This window comes from Podarcis cretensis, assembly GCF_951804945.1.
Source record: "Podarcis cretensis genome assembly, chromosome: 11".
Lineage (NCBI taxonomy): Eukaryota > Metazoa > Chordata > Lepidosauria > Squamata > Lacertidae > Podarcis > Podarcis cretensis.
In genome coordinates this window covers 7458179-7476773 of record NC_137180.1, presented here as the reverse complement: position 1 = coordinate 7476773, position 18595 = coordinate 7458179, and the positions used below count along the sequence as shown (strand labels likewise).

Below are 18595 nucleotides of genomic sequence, written 5' to 3'. Positions count from 1 at the left end.
AAGTATTTTATATGTTGGCCAGCTTTCCTGAGTATTTTTCCATTTTACTGCTACAGCTTCTATTGGAGAAGTCCACCACGGGACTTTAGGCTCCATCAGGTCTTTATATTTTTCCCATACAGCAAAGAATGATTTTCTTATTATATGGTTGGTAAAAAATTTATGAATTTTCGCCTTTCCATATATCAGGTAGGCGTGCCATCCCTAGCAGTTGTCAAAACCTTCCAGGTCCAGGAGGTCCGGATCCTGCAACGTGCACCAATCTTTTAGCCAGCTGAAACAGGCTGCCTCATAGTAAAGTTTTAAGTCGGGTAGGGAAAAGCCTCCTCTCTCTTTTATGTCTATTAAGATCAGGTGTTTAATCCTAGGGTTCTTCCCTTCCCACAGGAATTTGGAAATTTCTCTTTGCCATATCTTGAGACAACCTGCTTCACCCAGTATTGGAATCATTTGAAATAAAAAGATTAATTTTGGAAGCACATTCATCTTTATAATGGAAATCCTACCCAGAGATGTTAATTTTAGTTTACTCCAGGTTACAAATTTTTTTCTAATCTCTAACCAAGTTTTGGTGTAATTATCCTGAAATAGGTTTATGTTCTTGGGGGTGATCCAAATACCCAAGTATTTCGCTTTTGAGGAGATTTTCATGCCCAATATTTTTTCTAAGTCGTCCTTTTCTTCTGTGGTTACATTTTTAACAAGAATTTTTGTTTTTGTTATATTCAGCTTAAAGCCTGCCACTTCTCCAAATTCTTTAATCAATTCCAGCACTCTTTTCAGACTTTCTTTAGGGTTTTCAGTCATAACAAGTAAATTGTCCGCAAAAGCTTTAATTTTATATGTTTTGTTTCCCAGAGTGATGCCTTTAACAAGCTGATCCTTTCTTATCTGATTGTTCAAGACTTCCATCACCAAGATAAATATCAGTGGTGACAGTGGGCAGCCCTGTCTAGTTCCCTTGTTTATTTTGCACTCCTCAGTAATTCTTCTGTTGATGATCAATTTTGCATATTGTTCCGAATAGATGGCATTTATTCCTTTACAAATATTTTCTCCCAGTCCAATTTCTTCCATTAATTTTTTCATAAACTTCCAGGACACGTTGTCAAAAGCTTTTTCAGCGTCCACCAACATAATAGCTGCTGGTTTATCAATTTTAATATCCAAATATTTTAATACATTAATCACACATCTAATATTGGATTGCATAAATCATCTGGGAAGAAATCTGGTTTGATCTTTATGAATTATCTCTTTCAGCACCATTTTTAATCTATTTGCAAGAATGTCTGCGAATATCTTGTAATCATTATTTAGCAGTGCAATGGATCTGTAATTGGCCATGTTTGAGGCATCTGTTCCCTGTTTGTGGATAAGAGTAATAAAGCTGTCCTTCCAGGTTTTCAGTAGCTTTCCATTTGCCAGAATATTATTCATTAGGTCTTTCATGGGAAGAAATAATGCTTGTTCTAACTTTTTATAGTAATTAGCTGGGAGACCATCTGGGCCCAGTGTCTTTCCTAATTTTGATCTATGTATAGCTTGTTGCACCTCCATAGCTGTTATTGGTGAGTTCAAGATTTCAGCTTTTTCCTTAGGTATTATTGGTAGTTTATTTTTGCCCAAATAATCAATTATTTTTTCTAGAGTCTCTGGACCTTCTTTGTATAGTTTTCCGAAAAAACTAGCAAAGTTTTTACTAATTTCCTTTGGTTCTTGAATCCATTTGTCTTCAATTTTAATTTTATTGATAATTCTATCTTCCTTTTTCTTCTTTAATTGCCAGGCCAGAAGTTTACCAGGTTTATTTGCAAACTCAAAATTTCTATGTCTCAACCATTTTATCTTCCATTCTCTTCATTTATTATCATGGAGAATTGCGTCTGTAAAATTTTTATATTTTGCTTAATTAGTTCATCATCTGGTTTTTGAAAAAGGATCCTTTCCTTTTTTCTAATTTCCTCCCAGATCGCCATTTTCTTCTTCTCCTTTATTTTCCTTTGGAATGCGTTTTGTTGGATAAAGAAGCCTCTTATGACGGCTTTACCCGCATCCCAAACCATCTCTAGACCTACTCCTTTATTTAAATTAAACTTAAAATATTCTTCTAAGATTTGCTTGGCCTTCTGTACAGTTTTTTTCATCGTTTAACGTACTCTCATTAAGTTGCCACCTTTTAACCTTTTTTTTTTTTCCTTTAAAGTTAACCCAGACCGCGCTGTGATCTGAAATTGTCCTTGGATGGATTTCTGCCTTTGTAATATTATTTAATAAATCCTTTGTTGTCCGGATCGCGTCGATTCGTCCCGCCGATTTATGTGGCTCTGAATAATGTGTAAATTCTTTCTCTGTTGGATTCTTAAACCTCCAAGCGTCAAACAAATTCAGGAGTTCTATTAATTGGAAAAATGTAGTTGGGAGTTTGTTCTGCCTCTTTTCTTTCTTCTTTATTGTTCTGTCCATGTTTGGATTGACTACTCCATTAAAATCTCCTAATAATATAATCCCCCCCCCCAAAATATTCTATGACTTTTTCTTCCAAGAATTGATAGAATTCAGATTTTCTTTCATTTGGTGCATAAATTCCAATAACTATCACTTTTTCATTATTGATCTTAACTTCTATAATCACTGTTCAACCTTTTTCATCATTGTAAAGCAGTTTTGGCTCCAGCTGAGGTTTTACATAGATTACCACCCCTCTCTTTTTTTCTTTACTTGATGCAATAAACTCAAGCCCCAATCTTTTATTTATTAATACTCTTTTATGTTTTTCCGCTACATGGGTTTCTTGCAAACAGATTAGATCATATTTTTGCATAACCAGAATATGTTCCATCTTGTTCCTTTTTGATTTTTCATTTAAACCATTTACGTTCCAAGTAATAAATTTATAATCCATACTTTATTTCTTATGATACGTCAACAGATTAAAAAAATAAATAAATAAATTTACACATTCAAGGTCTCAGTATATGTAAATTCCCTTCTTAGATCTGTCTCCTAACTCTCAACTGTTTGTTCAGTTTCCTCTGATTCTCCCAACAATTGCCTTTTCCCTCCGAGCTCTTTCCAGTACTTTCTCCAGAACTTGTCTGCATCTAATGTCGACAAGCACTTTCTACGTTTCCCTTTAAAGAAAAAGGAGATGCCTTCAGGGTACTCCCACCTATAGTCCACTGCCTTTGCCTTTAGTGCCTCTGTTAGAGATTTGTAAGCTTCTCTCTTTTTTATCAATCGATTTGGGATAATCTTGTGGACGATAATATCATTTCCTTCCGACTTGAATTTCTTCTTGTTACTAGCTTGTAAAATTCTATTTCTGAAATCCATAGAGTTAAAAGAGACTAAACAGTCAGCCGGCCAGTTATTTGCTTTTGCTACATTAGATTTGACTCTAAATGCTTTTTCTATTTTTTGTGCTACTTCTGCTTCTTCTAGGTCTAACGAAGCTGCTAACTCTTTTGTGATTTTTTTCTCAATTATTTCCTCTGTGTCCTCTGTTAGTCCTCTGAATCTTAGGGTATTCTCCCTTCTCTGCATTTGCAACATCGCAATAGAGTCCAAAGTTGAATCCTGCTGCGCTTTCAGATCTGCTATTACTATTGAGTCAATTCAAATGATGCCTGAGAGATCTACAGGTGCTACCCAATCATAAAAATCAGAACCAGAGAGAAGCTGACTCGACAGGTGGGCAAGACCCTCTGCCAGCGGGGTGATTAAGGGGCAATGGATAAGGCTGAGCTGGAGGTATTTGCCAGAGCTCACATGCAGTCCCCTGCAGGGGCAGGATCTAAATTTTAAAAATAAATTGGACTTGGAGAGCAACACACAGTTGGCATAAATGCACTGTACAATCATCATTTTATCCTTCTCATTCATTTGTAGGCAGGATGGCTAGGGCAGAGGAGCTACAGATGCTGCCATTCTGAACAATGGGACTGTCTCAAATTCCTGCTGCTAGTGGTCTAAGTCTAATTGAGAGTGTTTCTTCTCAGGAAGCTAAATATTATTATTTATTGAAAATAAGCTTTAATAACAAAGTTCTTCAAAACAGGACTGCCCACCGCACCCTCACTGTTCACAGTAAAGACACTTGAAGTACCTTAGTGAAATACCTAAGCATACTTTTGGGGTTAACAATAAACTTGGGCTAACTTCAGATGTGGGACACGGGTGGCGCTGTGGGTTAAACCACTGAGCCTAGGACTTGCCGATCAGAAGGTTGGCAGTTCGAATCCCCACGACGGAGTGAGCTCCCGTTGCTTGGTCCCTGCTCCTGCCCACCTAGCAGTTCAAAAGCACATCAAAGTGCAAGTAGATAAATAGGTACCACTCTGGTGGGAAGGTAAACGGCTTTTCCGTGTGCTGCTCTGGTTCGCCAGAAGCGGCTTATTCATGCCGGCCACATGACCCAGAAGCTGTACGCCGGCTCCCTCGGCCAATAAAGCGAGATGAGTGCCGCAATCCCAGAGTCGGCCACGACTGGACCTAATGGTCAGGGGTCCCTTTACCTTTACCTAACTTCAGGTGTAACTACAGTTTAGCAATGTGTGAACAAGCCTTGCACTTCCTCTTTCCTCCCACCTTCATGAACTGTTGAGTTACTGCCTTTCTCAGCCACATCATAGTTTGCAGTTACACCTGAATCATCAAATTTGTATTTGCCCTCCAAACAAGGATAGGAAGTGACAGTGTCAATGTGGTTTGTCATCTTGGTTTTTGAGTGTATGTGCACAGTTTGTTGGCACACTATGGACTGCATGGAAGAGAAAGTAATTCGTTGGCCCACTTTGCACATAATATTAAGCAATTTATTTTTAAAAAAATATGTAATGGTTTGTTTTACAAACCATGAGTTATCAACAAGTTGTTCCACGGACAATGAAACAAATCAAGATTTGTTGCTCCAAAATATGGTTTGTTTTCTAGCTGCTCTTGCTTCACATCTTTGTAGTTTGGAGAGCTCTTGGGTGGGGTTAATGTGTTATGTTCACATGGAATGCCAAGCCATAGTAAAAGCTGATCAAGGTTCATAAGCAAACAAACCACAAACTATGGCTTCATATCACAGTTGGCTTGCAGCAAATAAATCCTATTTAAGCTGTTGGGCAGGGCTCACATATAATGCTAAACCATGCTTTAATAAACTATAGCTCAATATACTGTGATTTATTGTTATTTGTAAATCAGAAAATGCAAGGGGGGAGGGGAAGGGTCCATGGTGTGATGTTATGTGTGAACCAGCCCTTACTGAACTCTATTTAACAGTTCCTGTTTTCCAGGAATCTGAGGACCATATTCAATAAATAAATGGTTCATTCTAAGTTTGGGCTCTGGTTCAGTTTCATTCCCACAACTCACACCAGCACGACTCCTTATTGACCTTGTTACCTGCCTTCAGCCATCTGGATAGGGTGGGAAACAAATGGCGGGGGGGGGGGCTCACAAGAAAAGTATATTTCTTTGGCAGATAAGAGGGTAATAGTACAATGCATTGGAGTTTGCAGGCAAGCAGCAATAAACAAGAGGAAGTCTGGGATGATAAGCAAACATTTTGTTTGGTTTGCACTTCGGGGGGAAGTGGAGGCTTCGCTCCTCAGAAGACAGTCAACTTTGATCTTTAAATAACTTCCTCCTAATAACTGTAATTTAACCTGCCGGTGCCCAGCAGTTCTCCGGATTCCTCTAAGACTCTGGGTGGTTGCTTCGCAGAAGGCAGCAGAGAGTTTCTATGTAATTAAAATTACAGCTGCAGAGAACTATTCGTTGAGCTTTCAAATCTTGGTGCCAAAAACAACATTTCTACTTGTGAGGGCAGACTCCTGAGATGCCTGAGACTCTAAATTAAAACTCACAATGCACAGCGATAATAAAGCCACTGTTCCAAGATTGGCACAGGAATTAAGAAGGGTGACATCTGCTTTCCCCCTGAACCAGAGCTTTCAAATTCACCTTCATTCACCATGCTCTTCCATTCATTGCAGTGCCATCTAAACAAATACTTTTCCTTCAATAATTCTACAGGTGCCTAGTATAAGAGGGCAAGGATTTTATTGGATTCAGAGTTTCAGGGCTCCTTCTTGCCTCCTACCTGTGCAAAACTTAAAATTACCATCACCTAGAATGGAACATTTTTGCCCTCAAGGGATTGGCTTGGAATTTCTATATGCTTCTGTACGGATCACCCAATAAATTCCCAATTGCTCACAAAAGATAGTGTCCATAGCATATTGGTTTCTTCTTTATAGAAGATTTGCTATGTTCTCATTGCAGATCTACCGTATTTTTCGTCCTATAGGGCACACCGGCCCATAGGACGCACCTCATTTTTTTGGGGGGGGGGGAAATGAATAAAAAAAATTTATTTCTCCCCCCAGCCACGGCTGCCACCCCAAGCCTTGCGCACACCTGCCCGAAGCACGGGGCACCCTCTGGAGGGCTCCAAGTGCTTCAGGCTGCAGGCTGCCGCCCCAAGCCTCGCACGCCCGGCGGGACCTCCCGCCGGGCGCGCAAGGCTTGCGGACACTCGCCGGGGCTGCAGGCTGCTGCCCGCAAGCCTTGTGAGCCCGCAGGAACTCTCACGGGCTTGCAAGGCTTGCGGATAGCTTCCTGAAGCCTGGAGAGCGAGAGGGGTCGGTGCGCACCGATGCCTCTCGCTCTCCGGGCTTTAGCGAAAGCCTGCATTCGCCCCATAGGACGCACACACATTTCCCCTTCATTTTTGGAGGGGGAAAAGTGCGTCCTATGGGGCGAAAAATACAGTATTTTCCATTTTTCATGGCCAAGTTAGGATCAGTTAGCAGAAGTGGGGAAGGGGAGGGATGGACAACAACAACAACAAAAAGACTTTCCCCCACAACAGTCAACATACACAGGCAATGAAAGCAAATTTATGTGGAGGGATGCTACCAGAAACTATTTTCCAGCGTGGTTCAATGGCCACTTGTAGTAAGCTCTTTGGCTTCTAGGCCAGGGCATAGCTGTCAACTTTTCTTGCGAGGAATCCTATTCGGAATAAGGGAATTTCCCTTAAAAAAGGGAAACGTTGACAGCTATGGGCCAAGGTCTACCCTACTCTCCTTCATAGGCTTTGGGCAGCTTTGTGCTAAAACTGGCTGCCCTGCTATGCTGGGGCTTCTGCACCTTTAATTAAATATTAAAAGTGTAGGAGCCCTGCACACTTTTACATCTGGCCATGCCGGCTGAGCCCAGTCCAGCTTGGAAGATCAATCTCACTCCACTCCCACCTTATACCATTCTTTGCTACCAGAGGCAACAGCATAATCCGTCTGCAAGCCCTTGCTTTACACAATCCTTGCTTCATGTCATTTTTATGTCCGACAACTCTGGGGTAAATGAACTAAGAATACTGCGGGGATGGGGAGTCATCGAAGGTGGGCTAAAAATAAAGGCAACCAATGTGCTGTGTAGCAAAATTAACGTTTGAGGCTGAAGGAAATCTCCACGCGGTGGTGAGAAAGGGTGTTTATCGCTAGCAATAATGGCTCAGTGCGATCATTCTCCGAAAGCTGAGCAAAGCCCAAAAAGCTGGGGCCTGCTAATATACATACTGTAGCTGTTATCTGTTAAAGCAATACATATGCATAAACGTCCTCCAATCTAAAGTAACAACACACTACTAATTATACCATGTATGGTCTTTCCTTCATTACCTATTCATTAGGCAAGGAAACAAAGGACTCGCTCTTGTCAAACATAGACACTTGAAAATGTTGTTTACAACCTTGGGAGTAAAGCTTCTCCTAGGACAAGATAAGGCACAAGGCCTCTAGCCCCTGGAAAAAAAATAAAATCCCTCTGTCATCCTCTAGAATAGATCCTGACATGACGCAATGGCCGAACCAGGCTGTGACGTTGGAGCAGAGCTGAAAAGCACATGTGGGGGAAAGAGCTAATTTCATTTGAGTACCAGTTGCCAAAATAGCATCTAATAAAAAGCCTTCAAACTGTGACAGTTCAATATAAACACCCACAAGGATGCCTTGGCAAGCTGCTTGACTCGTCACCAGCCTGCTCCTGCTTTTCCTGTGTGAGACCTCAACACAAAACTCGCCCACACAGGTATGCAGCTGCGTAGTGACAGCGGAGACCTGCAGGTGCCTGTGAGTACTGCCATTTCTGAGGGGAGAAATAAAGGCAACTTATCCCTGGCTTGAAGTGTTCCATCGGCAGCTAAACCTGCTGCCATTATTTATAAAAAGAAGGGGGAATAAGAACCCTGTTGCCATACATCGACTCTTTTTAATGTATAGACATTTTATACTAGAAATAGGCAGTGAAGTCACCCTTTGGGCTTATTACACTGCCATTATCTTTCACAAACAGCGGAGTCACAAGGAAATCTACAATGCACCAAAGCCAGGGACAGATTATTGAAAGGTTGTAAGATGGAAGGCAGAACACAACATGCTAAGGAATGATTTCTTTTCTTTCTTTTGCAGTGCACAGATGGCCTCTCAAAATTCTCTACCCTATTTGTCAGCAGAGAAACTGATGGAGTGGGGCATTTCACTAAATTTCTCCACGGGGAGGGGAACCCCTCCAAATTTATTGGGGTATGGCTCCAAATTTGCAGTGCCAGTATCACAGACAGTCTCTCTCTCTCTCTCTCTCTCTCTCTCTCTCTCTCTCTCTCTCACACACACACACACACACACACACACACACAGAGAGAGAGAGAGAGAGAGAGAGACTGTTGCACTTGGGCACTCTGTGTTTGTGTAAAAGGCAGCTACTACAAAAATGGTAGGGAGAAAATTCTGTAAAGTGGCCCTTTAAACAAACTGAGGGTGGGGTCCATGGGCAAAAAAATAAATTCCCCAGAAAATGTCTACTGAATAATTTTGCTTCTACAGGGAGTAGCTAGCTCTGAGCCTTTCATACTGTGCCGGAATCTGCCATTCTACTAAGAAGTACAATTTGTGCTGGAGAATCTAAGGTTAAAACCTAGCAAAAACATATAACATTTATGGAAAAAGTTAGCTTACTCCAGGAAGTATTAGCTTGCTACCAAAGCACAAAACAACCCCAGTGTACAGCACCCTTTAAGCCTCCAAGCAGGTAGAGGAGCGTGCAGAAGCTCAGTAGGTTACACCTTCTTGGTAAACACTGGGAAGGTTTGCTTATTTTGAGTCAACCTGGTGACAGACAAAATCAGATTCCTATGGTGCAATAAACAACCTGATACAGGTCAGTGCGGAGTACAAGTATCCGAGTTTTATTTTCCATTCATTTGTGTGTGCCTGCCCTATTGTTATATTTTGTTGTGGCTTAATTTGTGACAGGCTTTGACTTTCTGGCATTCAAAAGGGGTTGGACTTCTTCCCATCGCGGAAGAAAGTGTACCTCTTACAAAGAAGCTGTGATTGCTTTTATTATCTAATATATACACACCTTAATATTTACTTAGTTACACTTACTCTTAAGTGGGGGGGGGGGTTACATGTTGATAAGAAGACTTTACTGGTTTTGGGAGGAACTCAAAGTGTTTCCCCTCAGGGCTTTTCTTTTATCCTGCAAGGCAGCTGTAGGTGACTTTGAATGAAGTAGAGGGGAAAGGGGAAGATTAACCATTGCCTTTCCGGTCACTTGTCCTCCCTAAATCTCCCCACCCCCAGCTGCATTCCCATCTGTGCTAGAAAAGATACCGGGTTCTCATATCTTTGGCCCTGCAAGCACAAAAGGAACTTAGGGCAACTCTGAGTAGACAAATGGCTACCAAGAAAAAGGGGACCCGTCCTTTGCAGGCAGGTGTCTGATGAAACCCAGAACTGCTTTAACAAACGATAGCAAATGACACGTTGAAATTCCATCCCCACAACACGAGGTATTTCTCAGTGACCATGAAACGTATGTAAATGAAAGTAAGGTGTTTTATGCAGTGATGTTAACGCAGGCAAGCCCTGTGAGATAGCTCAGTCAGTAGAGCACAAGACTTTGAATCTCAGGGCTGTGGGTTCAATCCCCATGTTGGGCAAAAGACTGAAGGGGGTTGGATTTGATTATCCTTGTGATCCCCTCCAACTTTGCAATTCTATGATTGTAAGCCAGATCATTCCTTTCCCCTTCTCCTGCAGGCCAAATTTGTCAGATGGATGGGGCCAGCCACCTGTCAATCATGTGATGTCATGTGACAACTCAGAAAGGGCTCCGCTGAACCCCTTTGAAGGCTGGCTGTCAGTGCAAATCAGCTGATAACTGCTTAGAGCCCTATGAATACAAACCACTTGCAAACTGACTTCAGAGTGAGTTTTAACAGATTTTACCAGTTTTGATTGGATCAGTGTACTAAATTTGTGATATGTACTGAGGGGAAAACAAGAATTACAAGATGTCTTGCAGTCTATATATGGTAGCACTTACTTTGGATGTGTGCAGACAATTTAGGCTTGATTTATATAGGACCATAGTGGGATTTTGTGCCTCTTAAGCCTACAGAAATGATAAGGGCTGTGGAATTATACAGAGGTATTATATCAAAGGAAAACACCATCCCAGTTAGTTAGTAATGTGTGATTGAGGGAAGCTTGCTTTCAAATAGGAACCAAACTGAGTTTCTCCTAGTGAATTCAAGAATACCTACAAAGTTGCTGTTTGTAAATCCCCTTGAGATAAATGCTAATGAGTCAGGTGCCAAACAGAAAGAATGGGAAACTTCCTGTCTTAAGGGAATAACACTGTGAGCAGCCAAAAAACACCCCAGACCTCAGCAAAAGAAGGATATGACCCCCGTCAGTATGAACACCAAACTCAGTTGAAACTGAAGAAGTTCAGTTGTATAAGGCTGCAATTTTGCAAAATGTTGAAAGAACTCTTGGGGGGGGGGATAAATACTTATTGCCAAGATCTGGGGTTTGCATGCCAACCAAATCTGATGCTCATAATTTATCATTCTGTTTTCTCTTTCACAGAATAAGAAAGGGAAAAAACGCTGTATGTCATTCGTGTCTTAAGACATAGTGGGCTTGCTTTTAAAAAGAACTATCATGTTTTTACATGTTTCCTTCACTGGACAATAGAAGTACTTTGCCAGCCTGTCTGTTGTACAATTTCGGAGAGGCTCTAAACAAACAAACAAACAAACAAACAAAGCCTTTGTAGCTAGCACCATGCAACAGCACAACATGCCAATTATCCAAAGGCTATCTCTCTCCACAGTTGTCCCTGCAGCATCTCTTAATAGCTGAGCCGACAGAGTGCAGAATATCATTAACAATCTGACAGAGCAGAAGGGGCTGGGCCTATTTGCCATGTAAACAGGCAAGCGGCAGACAATAATTTTGGATGAAAACTAATATCTCAGCAAATCAGTGCAGGCGTCATGGAGTGCCGGTTACTAACACATTAATAAAGATGGTTATGTAGACACTGGTAACCAACACTTGCTTTTCCACTATGCACCGCAGAGCTAAGAGATCAGGCAAATGAACAGCTGATACAACAGTCAGTGGCAAATATGCAGTTTCAATAAAGACACAAGCTTACTACACGTTCCAGTGTCTTTTGCAGCTGAGCTGATCAATGTCTTGCTTTGATCATACTTTTACCCAACCTTCCTCCCAAACAAGAACACAAAGAGCAAAAACAATACAAAGATTTTTACAAAGCAAAACCTTCAAATATCTTCCCAGCTAATTAATTCCAAGGATGGAAGAGACTTCAGATACCTGGGTAAGCAGGCCTGCTTTAAAATTCTGCCTAAATACAGGCAACAACCGATTTATGCACATCCCAATGATAATCATGCACGGACGCATGGCGCTGAATCTGGAAGTGACCCTAAAATGTCACTAAAAGGCAGGAACAGGGGTGGAGATGAACCACTGCTGGAAAGTCAGCACCAGTTAGGCAGCCTGCTGTGGCCACCCCTGCTGTTTATATGGCCTTTGGTGGTTGATATTGCAGGAGGTGATGTTTTCGCTCCCACACTGTTTAGGGCCTTGTACTGGGAATTGGGCCTGGTAGTTCACTGGCAGCCAGTATAGTGTTTTCAGGACCAGTGACACATTGTCCAGTTGGTCTGCCACACTAGCTGCAGCTTCCAGGCTGTCACTGAGGGCAGCCCCACATAGAGCATATGTGTGGAGCCCAAATGCAAGGTCACTAGAGCATGGCCTACTGCAGTCAGGCTATTCTGGCTCAGAAACAGCTATGGCTGTCAAACGAAAAACAAATCAACTCTAGCTACTGAGGCCACTTGGGATTCCAGTGACAGATCTGAATCAAGGTGCACTCCCAGACCTTGAGTGTGTCTTCACAGGGAGTGCAACTCACCCTGCAGATCACTCACCTAATTCCAGGACTCAAGAACCACCCACCCACAGCACTTGGATTTTATCAGGATTCAGCTTCAGTTTACTGGCCCCCATCCAGCCCATCACTGCTTCTAGGCACTGATCCAAATTTTTCACAGCCTCTTCTGGTATAAATGGACGGAGAGATAAAGCTGCATATTATCGGCATGCTGAAGACACCATGCTCCAAATCCCTGGATGACAACTCCCAATGGTTTCATATAGATGTTGAAAAGCATAAGAGACAGAATAGACCCCTTGAGGACCCCATGGCCTAAATGCTCTGCAGGCAAGAACAGAACCATTATAATACAATGGCTCCAACTCCCACCCTCCTGAGTTGTTCCAGAAACCTTGATCAACGGTGTCAAAAACCACTAAGAGATTAAAGAGATAAAGGAGAATCAACAGGATCACACTCTGTCCCTCTCGCATAGCTTGGTCAAGGTGACAGAGACTGTCTTGGTGCTAAAACTAGACCTAAAACCAGAGGTCTGGATAATTTGCTTCCTCCAGACACACCTGCCACTGGCTGGCCACCACCCTCTCAATCATCTTGCCCATGAAGGGAATACTAGAAACTGGGTGAACGTTTCCTAAAACCTCTTGGTCCTAGGAGGACCTCTTCAGGAGAGGTTGTACTACCACCTCTTTCAAGGTGGTGGGCATAACTCCCTCAAGTGGTGTGGCATTTACCACTCCTAGTCAATCCCCTCCTACTTGATTTCATCAATCATAATAGATGGGGATCAAGAGGACATGTCGTTAGCCTCAGTACCACAAGTGTCCTGTCCGTGTCCGGATAGGATCATTATCACTATTTGTCTTTATCAAGACAATCATTTGGTTCAGGGAAATGTTGGGATATCACTGTCCCACTTCTGCTTTAGAAGGGAACTAGGGCCTTAGGGTGGAGCAACTTTGGACACACTACAATAAAGGAAGGTTAACTAAGAGGTCCTGGGGGCTTTGGGCACACCGGACCAATCTAGCAACTGAAAGAAGGCTTAACCACACCCCAGAAGAATGGCTGAGGGCACGGAGACTTGCCTGAGTTGGACTTCTGTCTGCTACTGTTCTTTCAAAGTTTACCTAGCAGCCAGGCTAGGCTGGTGCAGAAGCCACCTCTTAGCAATTGGGCAGATGAAGGCCAAGGCCTTTACTTTTTAGGCCAAATTAATTTGAATTATGACAAATAAAGTAGTAGTATTTTACCCATCTAGTTCTGTGTTGCTTCTCTCTTTTCTCTCCTACTTCCACAGTGGGCACTATAAACTACAAACAACCTAAGATTCTGATTTTAAGGCTTTCTGACATCAAGGAACCCTTCCTATATTGCTTTGCCCACTGAGGATGTTTAAATAAAATAAAAATATCTATGGCCTTTTAAACTGCACGCATGTGGGGGTGTTGTCTTTGTTTATCACTATGTTATGTATTTTTGTGTTTTTTGTATTGTAAACTGCCTTGTGATCCTCAGATGAAAGGCGGTATATAAATTTAAGAAATGTTTATAGTGGAGTTATAAACTCCATTATATGTTTATAATGGAGCCCCTTCTGTGTTGCAAAGGATTCTGGGGCATGTCCTAGGGCTCTCTAATGAGCATCACCATTGTCCCATGTGGGTTGAAAATGTACCTTAGAATGTGTCCTAAAACAGTCTTGTGCATTCATTTGTCCACAGGTGGGGAAGACAAGAAGTGACTGGCAAGCTGGCTTTGGGGGAAGCTGGTCTGCCACGACTGATTTGTTTTTTCCATTGAGGAGTTCCAGGATTTCCCAGAAGAGAGTTTGAAAACCCTGTTATGGGAGGATATTTTTCCATGATAGAAAACAAGAGATCTGTGCAGGCCCGTCATACCCATAGAGGCTGGTGGCACGGGGTGCCAGGGCACCAAGTTCTGGAGGGCGCCAGGTGAGCGTCCTGGGAACACCGAACGAGTGCGATGAGTGAGAAAGGGTGTGTGTGCTGCTCCCGCTGAGTGTCGGCTCGGTGTTTTCCCTTTTAGCCTGCAGGTGCCAAATTCTGTGGGGCGCCAGAAGGCTAAAAGGGAAAAAACCGAGCCGACGCTCGGCGCAGGCCCGCTCACTTGGTGTGCTGTCTGCCGTGGCCAGCTGCTGCCTGCCTCCTCCAGCCCTAAAAAAGGTCGACAACTCTGGGCTGGGAAAGGGGGGGCACCAGAGGGATCTTTGCAGCATGGCGCTGGATATGCTTAAGACAACCCTGGCTCTGTGATCTCTCTTGCTCTAAGCTGACACCCACACCATACATTTAAAGCACTCCTGTGCCACTTGAACAGGCATAGGTAAAGGTAAAGGGACCCCTGACCATTAGGTCCAGTTGTGGCCGACTCTGGGGTTGCAGCGCTCATCTCGCTTTGCAGGCCGAGGGAGCCGGCGTACAGCTTCCAGGTCATGTGGCCAGCATGACTAAGCCGCTTCTGGCGAACCAGAGCAGCGCGCAGAAACGCCGTTTACCTTCCCGCCGGAGCGGTACCTATTTATCTACTTGCACTTTGACATGCTTTCGAACTGCTAGGTGGGCAGGAGCAGGGACCGAGCAACGGGAGCTCACCCCGTCGTGGGGATTCAAACCGCAACCTTCTGATCAGCAAGTCCTAGGCTCTGTGGTTTAACCCACAGCGCCACCCGCATCCCTTTAGCAGTCATAGCTTCTCCCAAAGAATCCTGGGAACTGTAGTTTGTTAAAAGCATAGGTACAATTCCCAGCACCCTTAACAAACCACCTTCCCCAGGATTCTCTGGGAGAAGCTATGACTGTTAAAGTAGAATAAGGGGGGGGGGGCGGTTAATGTATGGTGCAGATGTAACCTAACTTGCCAGATAGACTTATTTTGAAGCTACTGCCCTTGAGGCATTCTTGTCTCGTAAAGTGTAAAAAGTGCTGAAACTTTGCGGATGCAAATTAGCCAGTGGCAAGCCTTTCCTGCCCCAAGGTCTTAAAACTGCACGTGAAAGTCATGTTCGCTCGTGTGATGTGATGTCATTTTCGTAGTGTAACAATGTACTAGCTTGGAAGGCTAAAGCTTGGGAAGACAACATGTGACAGAAATCTAGTTCAGATGTTCACTAATTGCAAAGTATGGATCACTGGAGGAAGCAACAGACAATGCAAACCAAAATAAGAGTGTTCTTTTTCGGCTCTTAATTAAAACAGTTGTATGAAAATAAATACTGTCCTTGTGTGGTGGTGCAGTTTCCTCTGCCTTGCCACTAAGCCATATGTAACAATTCACTTTTGAAGCAGGATGTCTGCAGACAATGGAACTGCTCAAAATCGGTTCTGTCCTCTCGCAGAACCAGGCCACTAACCGAAGAATGAGGTGGCTAAAGAGCACGACTCTTTATTTACACGTGATCAAAACCAAATGCTCTTAGCCCATGACTTGTTGCTTTACAATAACCACAGCCACTTGCCTCATTAAAAGAAGTTAGCAACAAAGACAGCAATAAATAATCAGTTTAGCACTGAAGCTTTTATCTTTTGTGAAGTCCTTTGTATGTTGATCAACAAATTGATCCATAAGCAATGACTGAACGCTTGTTGCTCTGCAGGGAGTTCACAAATCAAACGCAAATGCATGGGAACATGATTATGTCACCATCAGAAGGTAGGCATTGTGAAATGGCAGCAACATGCAACCCATTAATGTTGTGATGCATGATTTTTAACTGATACAGTCCTACCTCGGGTTACAGACATTTTGGGCTGCGCGATTTCAGGATGCGAACAGTGCCGAACCTGGAAGTACCAGAATGGGTTACTTCTGGGTTTCGCCGCTTGCGCATGCGCAGAAGTGCTAAATCACATTTTGCACATGCGCAGAAGCACCCAATCACGACCCGCACTTGCACAGAGTGGCGCTGCGGGTTGTGAACATGCTTCCCGCACGGATCACGTTCGCAACCCGAGCGCCCACTGTATTTTCTTTCCAGTAAGATCTGGTCTCTCTCAGGCTTAAGAACAGATATGGTGGTTGTGTTATCATTGATATGATGTGGCAGATCAAACTGACCAGTCAGCATTCATTGAGAAATGCTTTTTCCTTATTCATGTCAAGCGAGCTCTCAGGTCTCAGAAGAAACTTGTAAGCTACTCGTGAGCAGGAATAAAAGAAAAGATTAGCCAAACAGTTATTTCATTTTTAATTATTTATCAACTCACAGCTAGCATGTTGGATCAGAATAAGAGTTCAGTAGGTCAGTATCTTCACTGAGAAAATAATGTGCCAAAAGCTGTTTCTCAAAAGTTTTCTTCTGAAAAAGAGGCTTCCCATTACCTGCCTCATTCCTCAGGGAGCTTTAGAATTTCTTAATAATTTCAGTGAGTGTGGTGTTTACTGAATTTAAGTCTCAGGGGAGGAATGTCTCCCCCTGGGCTTTAATTGAAGGGTGGGACACTGGGGAGGCTGACCACTGAGAGCCTGGCCGCACTCACTGATTTTGTTTTTTTAAGAAGGTGCTCCCTTTTACCTAAAAAATAAGATAAAAATCCACACTGGTTTCTTTATTAGTAAAAAGATTACTCTTTCCACAAATGAACATCGGCCAGGAGCAGGGTAGGCAGCCTCCCTGGGTTACCCTGCTTAGAAAGAGTCCAGCAATGACATCCTGGGGTTTTCAGGGCAGGCGCTTGGGAAGACTGAAGAAGGCAGATCACGGGAGAGATGACTTGTAGAATGAAAGAAAGGACACCCACAAGAACCTCAGCTCATCTCAGAAGTAAGTGCAACAAAAATCTTGCATCTCACCCATGAGAATTTTACTTAATTTTTCTTTCCGCTTTGAAAATTTTGGAATGCAATTTCTTTTCTCATTAATGGATGCAGAATATTCATGAAAAGATGCAGAAGGCATTTTCCAGCAGAACGCTAGTCTGAGACTTTGGCCAGCCAAACAGCTCAAGGATATTCATAAAGCAAGACACGATTTCTTCCCAACATCTGGTGGTCAGCATGTTATATTCTCTGTGACTATAGAATTGCATTTTGGATATCATACATAGCTAGAAATCACCACTGAAAATTGTCTTGGTTTATTTATTTTAAAAGCCAAAGGATGAATTTAACATTGCACTATTATGGAACAAAGAAACCAACTCGCATCTCCCCCCCCCCCCCGGTGTGCCAATCTGGAATTCTCCTGACCCCCCAGGCCAAGCTTTGTGGGGCCTGAGCAAAGGAGCGGGGAAAGCCCTGTTGTGCTTCTGCTGGTGCAACTGGCCCCAAGTATGAAAGTGGCAGCCATAAAGTGTATATTATACAAGATGTATAATATTTCAGTTTTACAGAGTGAAAGATCAGTCTAACAGTTAATGAATTGCCCTCTGGCCCTCAATTGATTTATGACCGGGTAGGGATTTTAATCCAGGTCTCCCAGATAAAAGTCAAATACTATACCCACTGGAGCACTCAGCAGGATATATTTCCTAAAGTGTCCATCCTTGACACTTTAAACTCAACTCTACTAACATTTTCTGCTTTGTAGATTAATAATGGTTTCGGTATCACTCTTTGCACAAGCCACATGGCAGTTTAGAACAAAATTAAGTAAGATAAAAATAATCAGTAAGGTCCATAAAATGACACAGCCTCTAAAAATAACAGCACAACTACTGGCTTCAGTAGCAGCAACAAGATGGCAGACTGAAGCCAAAGTTATTAAAACAACAAATCACTTACCCTGTAGTAATCTGTGCTATACACGTCTCTTGACATTCCAAAATCTCCTATCTTCACCAGTAAGTTTTCACCAACCAGGCAATTCCGAGTGGCAAGGTCACGATGCACAAAATGCTGTGATGCCAAGTAAACCATGCCAGCTGCAATCTGCTGGGCAATATGTAACATCTGTGACTGGGTTAGCTCAGTTAGATGACTCCCTTCAGCCATCAGAGCTGCATCAGGTCCATGTGCCCTGTATGGAACACAGGAGAGTGTAAGCAGATCCATTTATTCATTTCCTTTAGGTTTAAAACATGCACATACACAATGGAAGAACCATATGGGAGGTGACGATCCATGAGCCCCAATCTCTTTAATGACCATCTGTTTTGAAGAGCAGGCAAAGTGCTTATTGAGTTTATATCTCCTATAACAACAGTCCTTTTCCAGGTTAAGAATCTCAGCTGTATGATGCATGAAAACATCAAGGCCTGGATTAACAGATCTCAGGATCATCCACACTTACATGTCTAGGCACAGGTCCTGGCATTACAAGTTCCTGTCCAAGCCCCGCTGCAAAAACCCACTC

At 42.8% G+C, this 18595-nt stretch overlaps 1 protein-coding gene and 1 long non-coding RNA gene across 2 annotated transcripts in view; one reads left to right on the top strand and one right to left on the bottom strand.

Moving 5' to 3' along the window:
- The window catches only part of NTRK2 (neurotrophic receptor tyrosine kinase 2), a 187453-nt gene that overhangs the window by 8014 nt on the left and 160844 nt on the right, over positions 1-18595 (bottom strand). The window contains exon 17 of the mRNA XM_079996083.1: positions 18025-18259. Coding sequence (XP_079852209.1) covers positions 18025-18259 — 235 coding nt within the window. The remainder of the gene's footprint in view (positions 1-18024; positions 18260-18595) is intronic.
- LOC307227102 overlaps positions 1-18595 on the top strand; it is a 212884-nt gene that overhangs the window by 139322 nt on the left and 54967 nt on the right. The gene's annotated exons all lie outside the window — the stretch shown is intronic.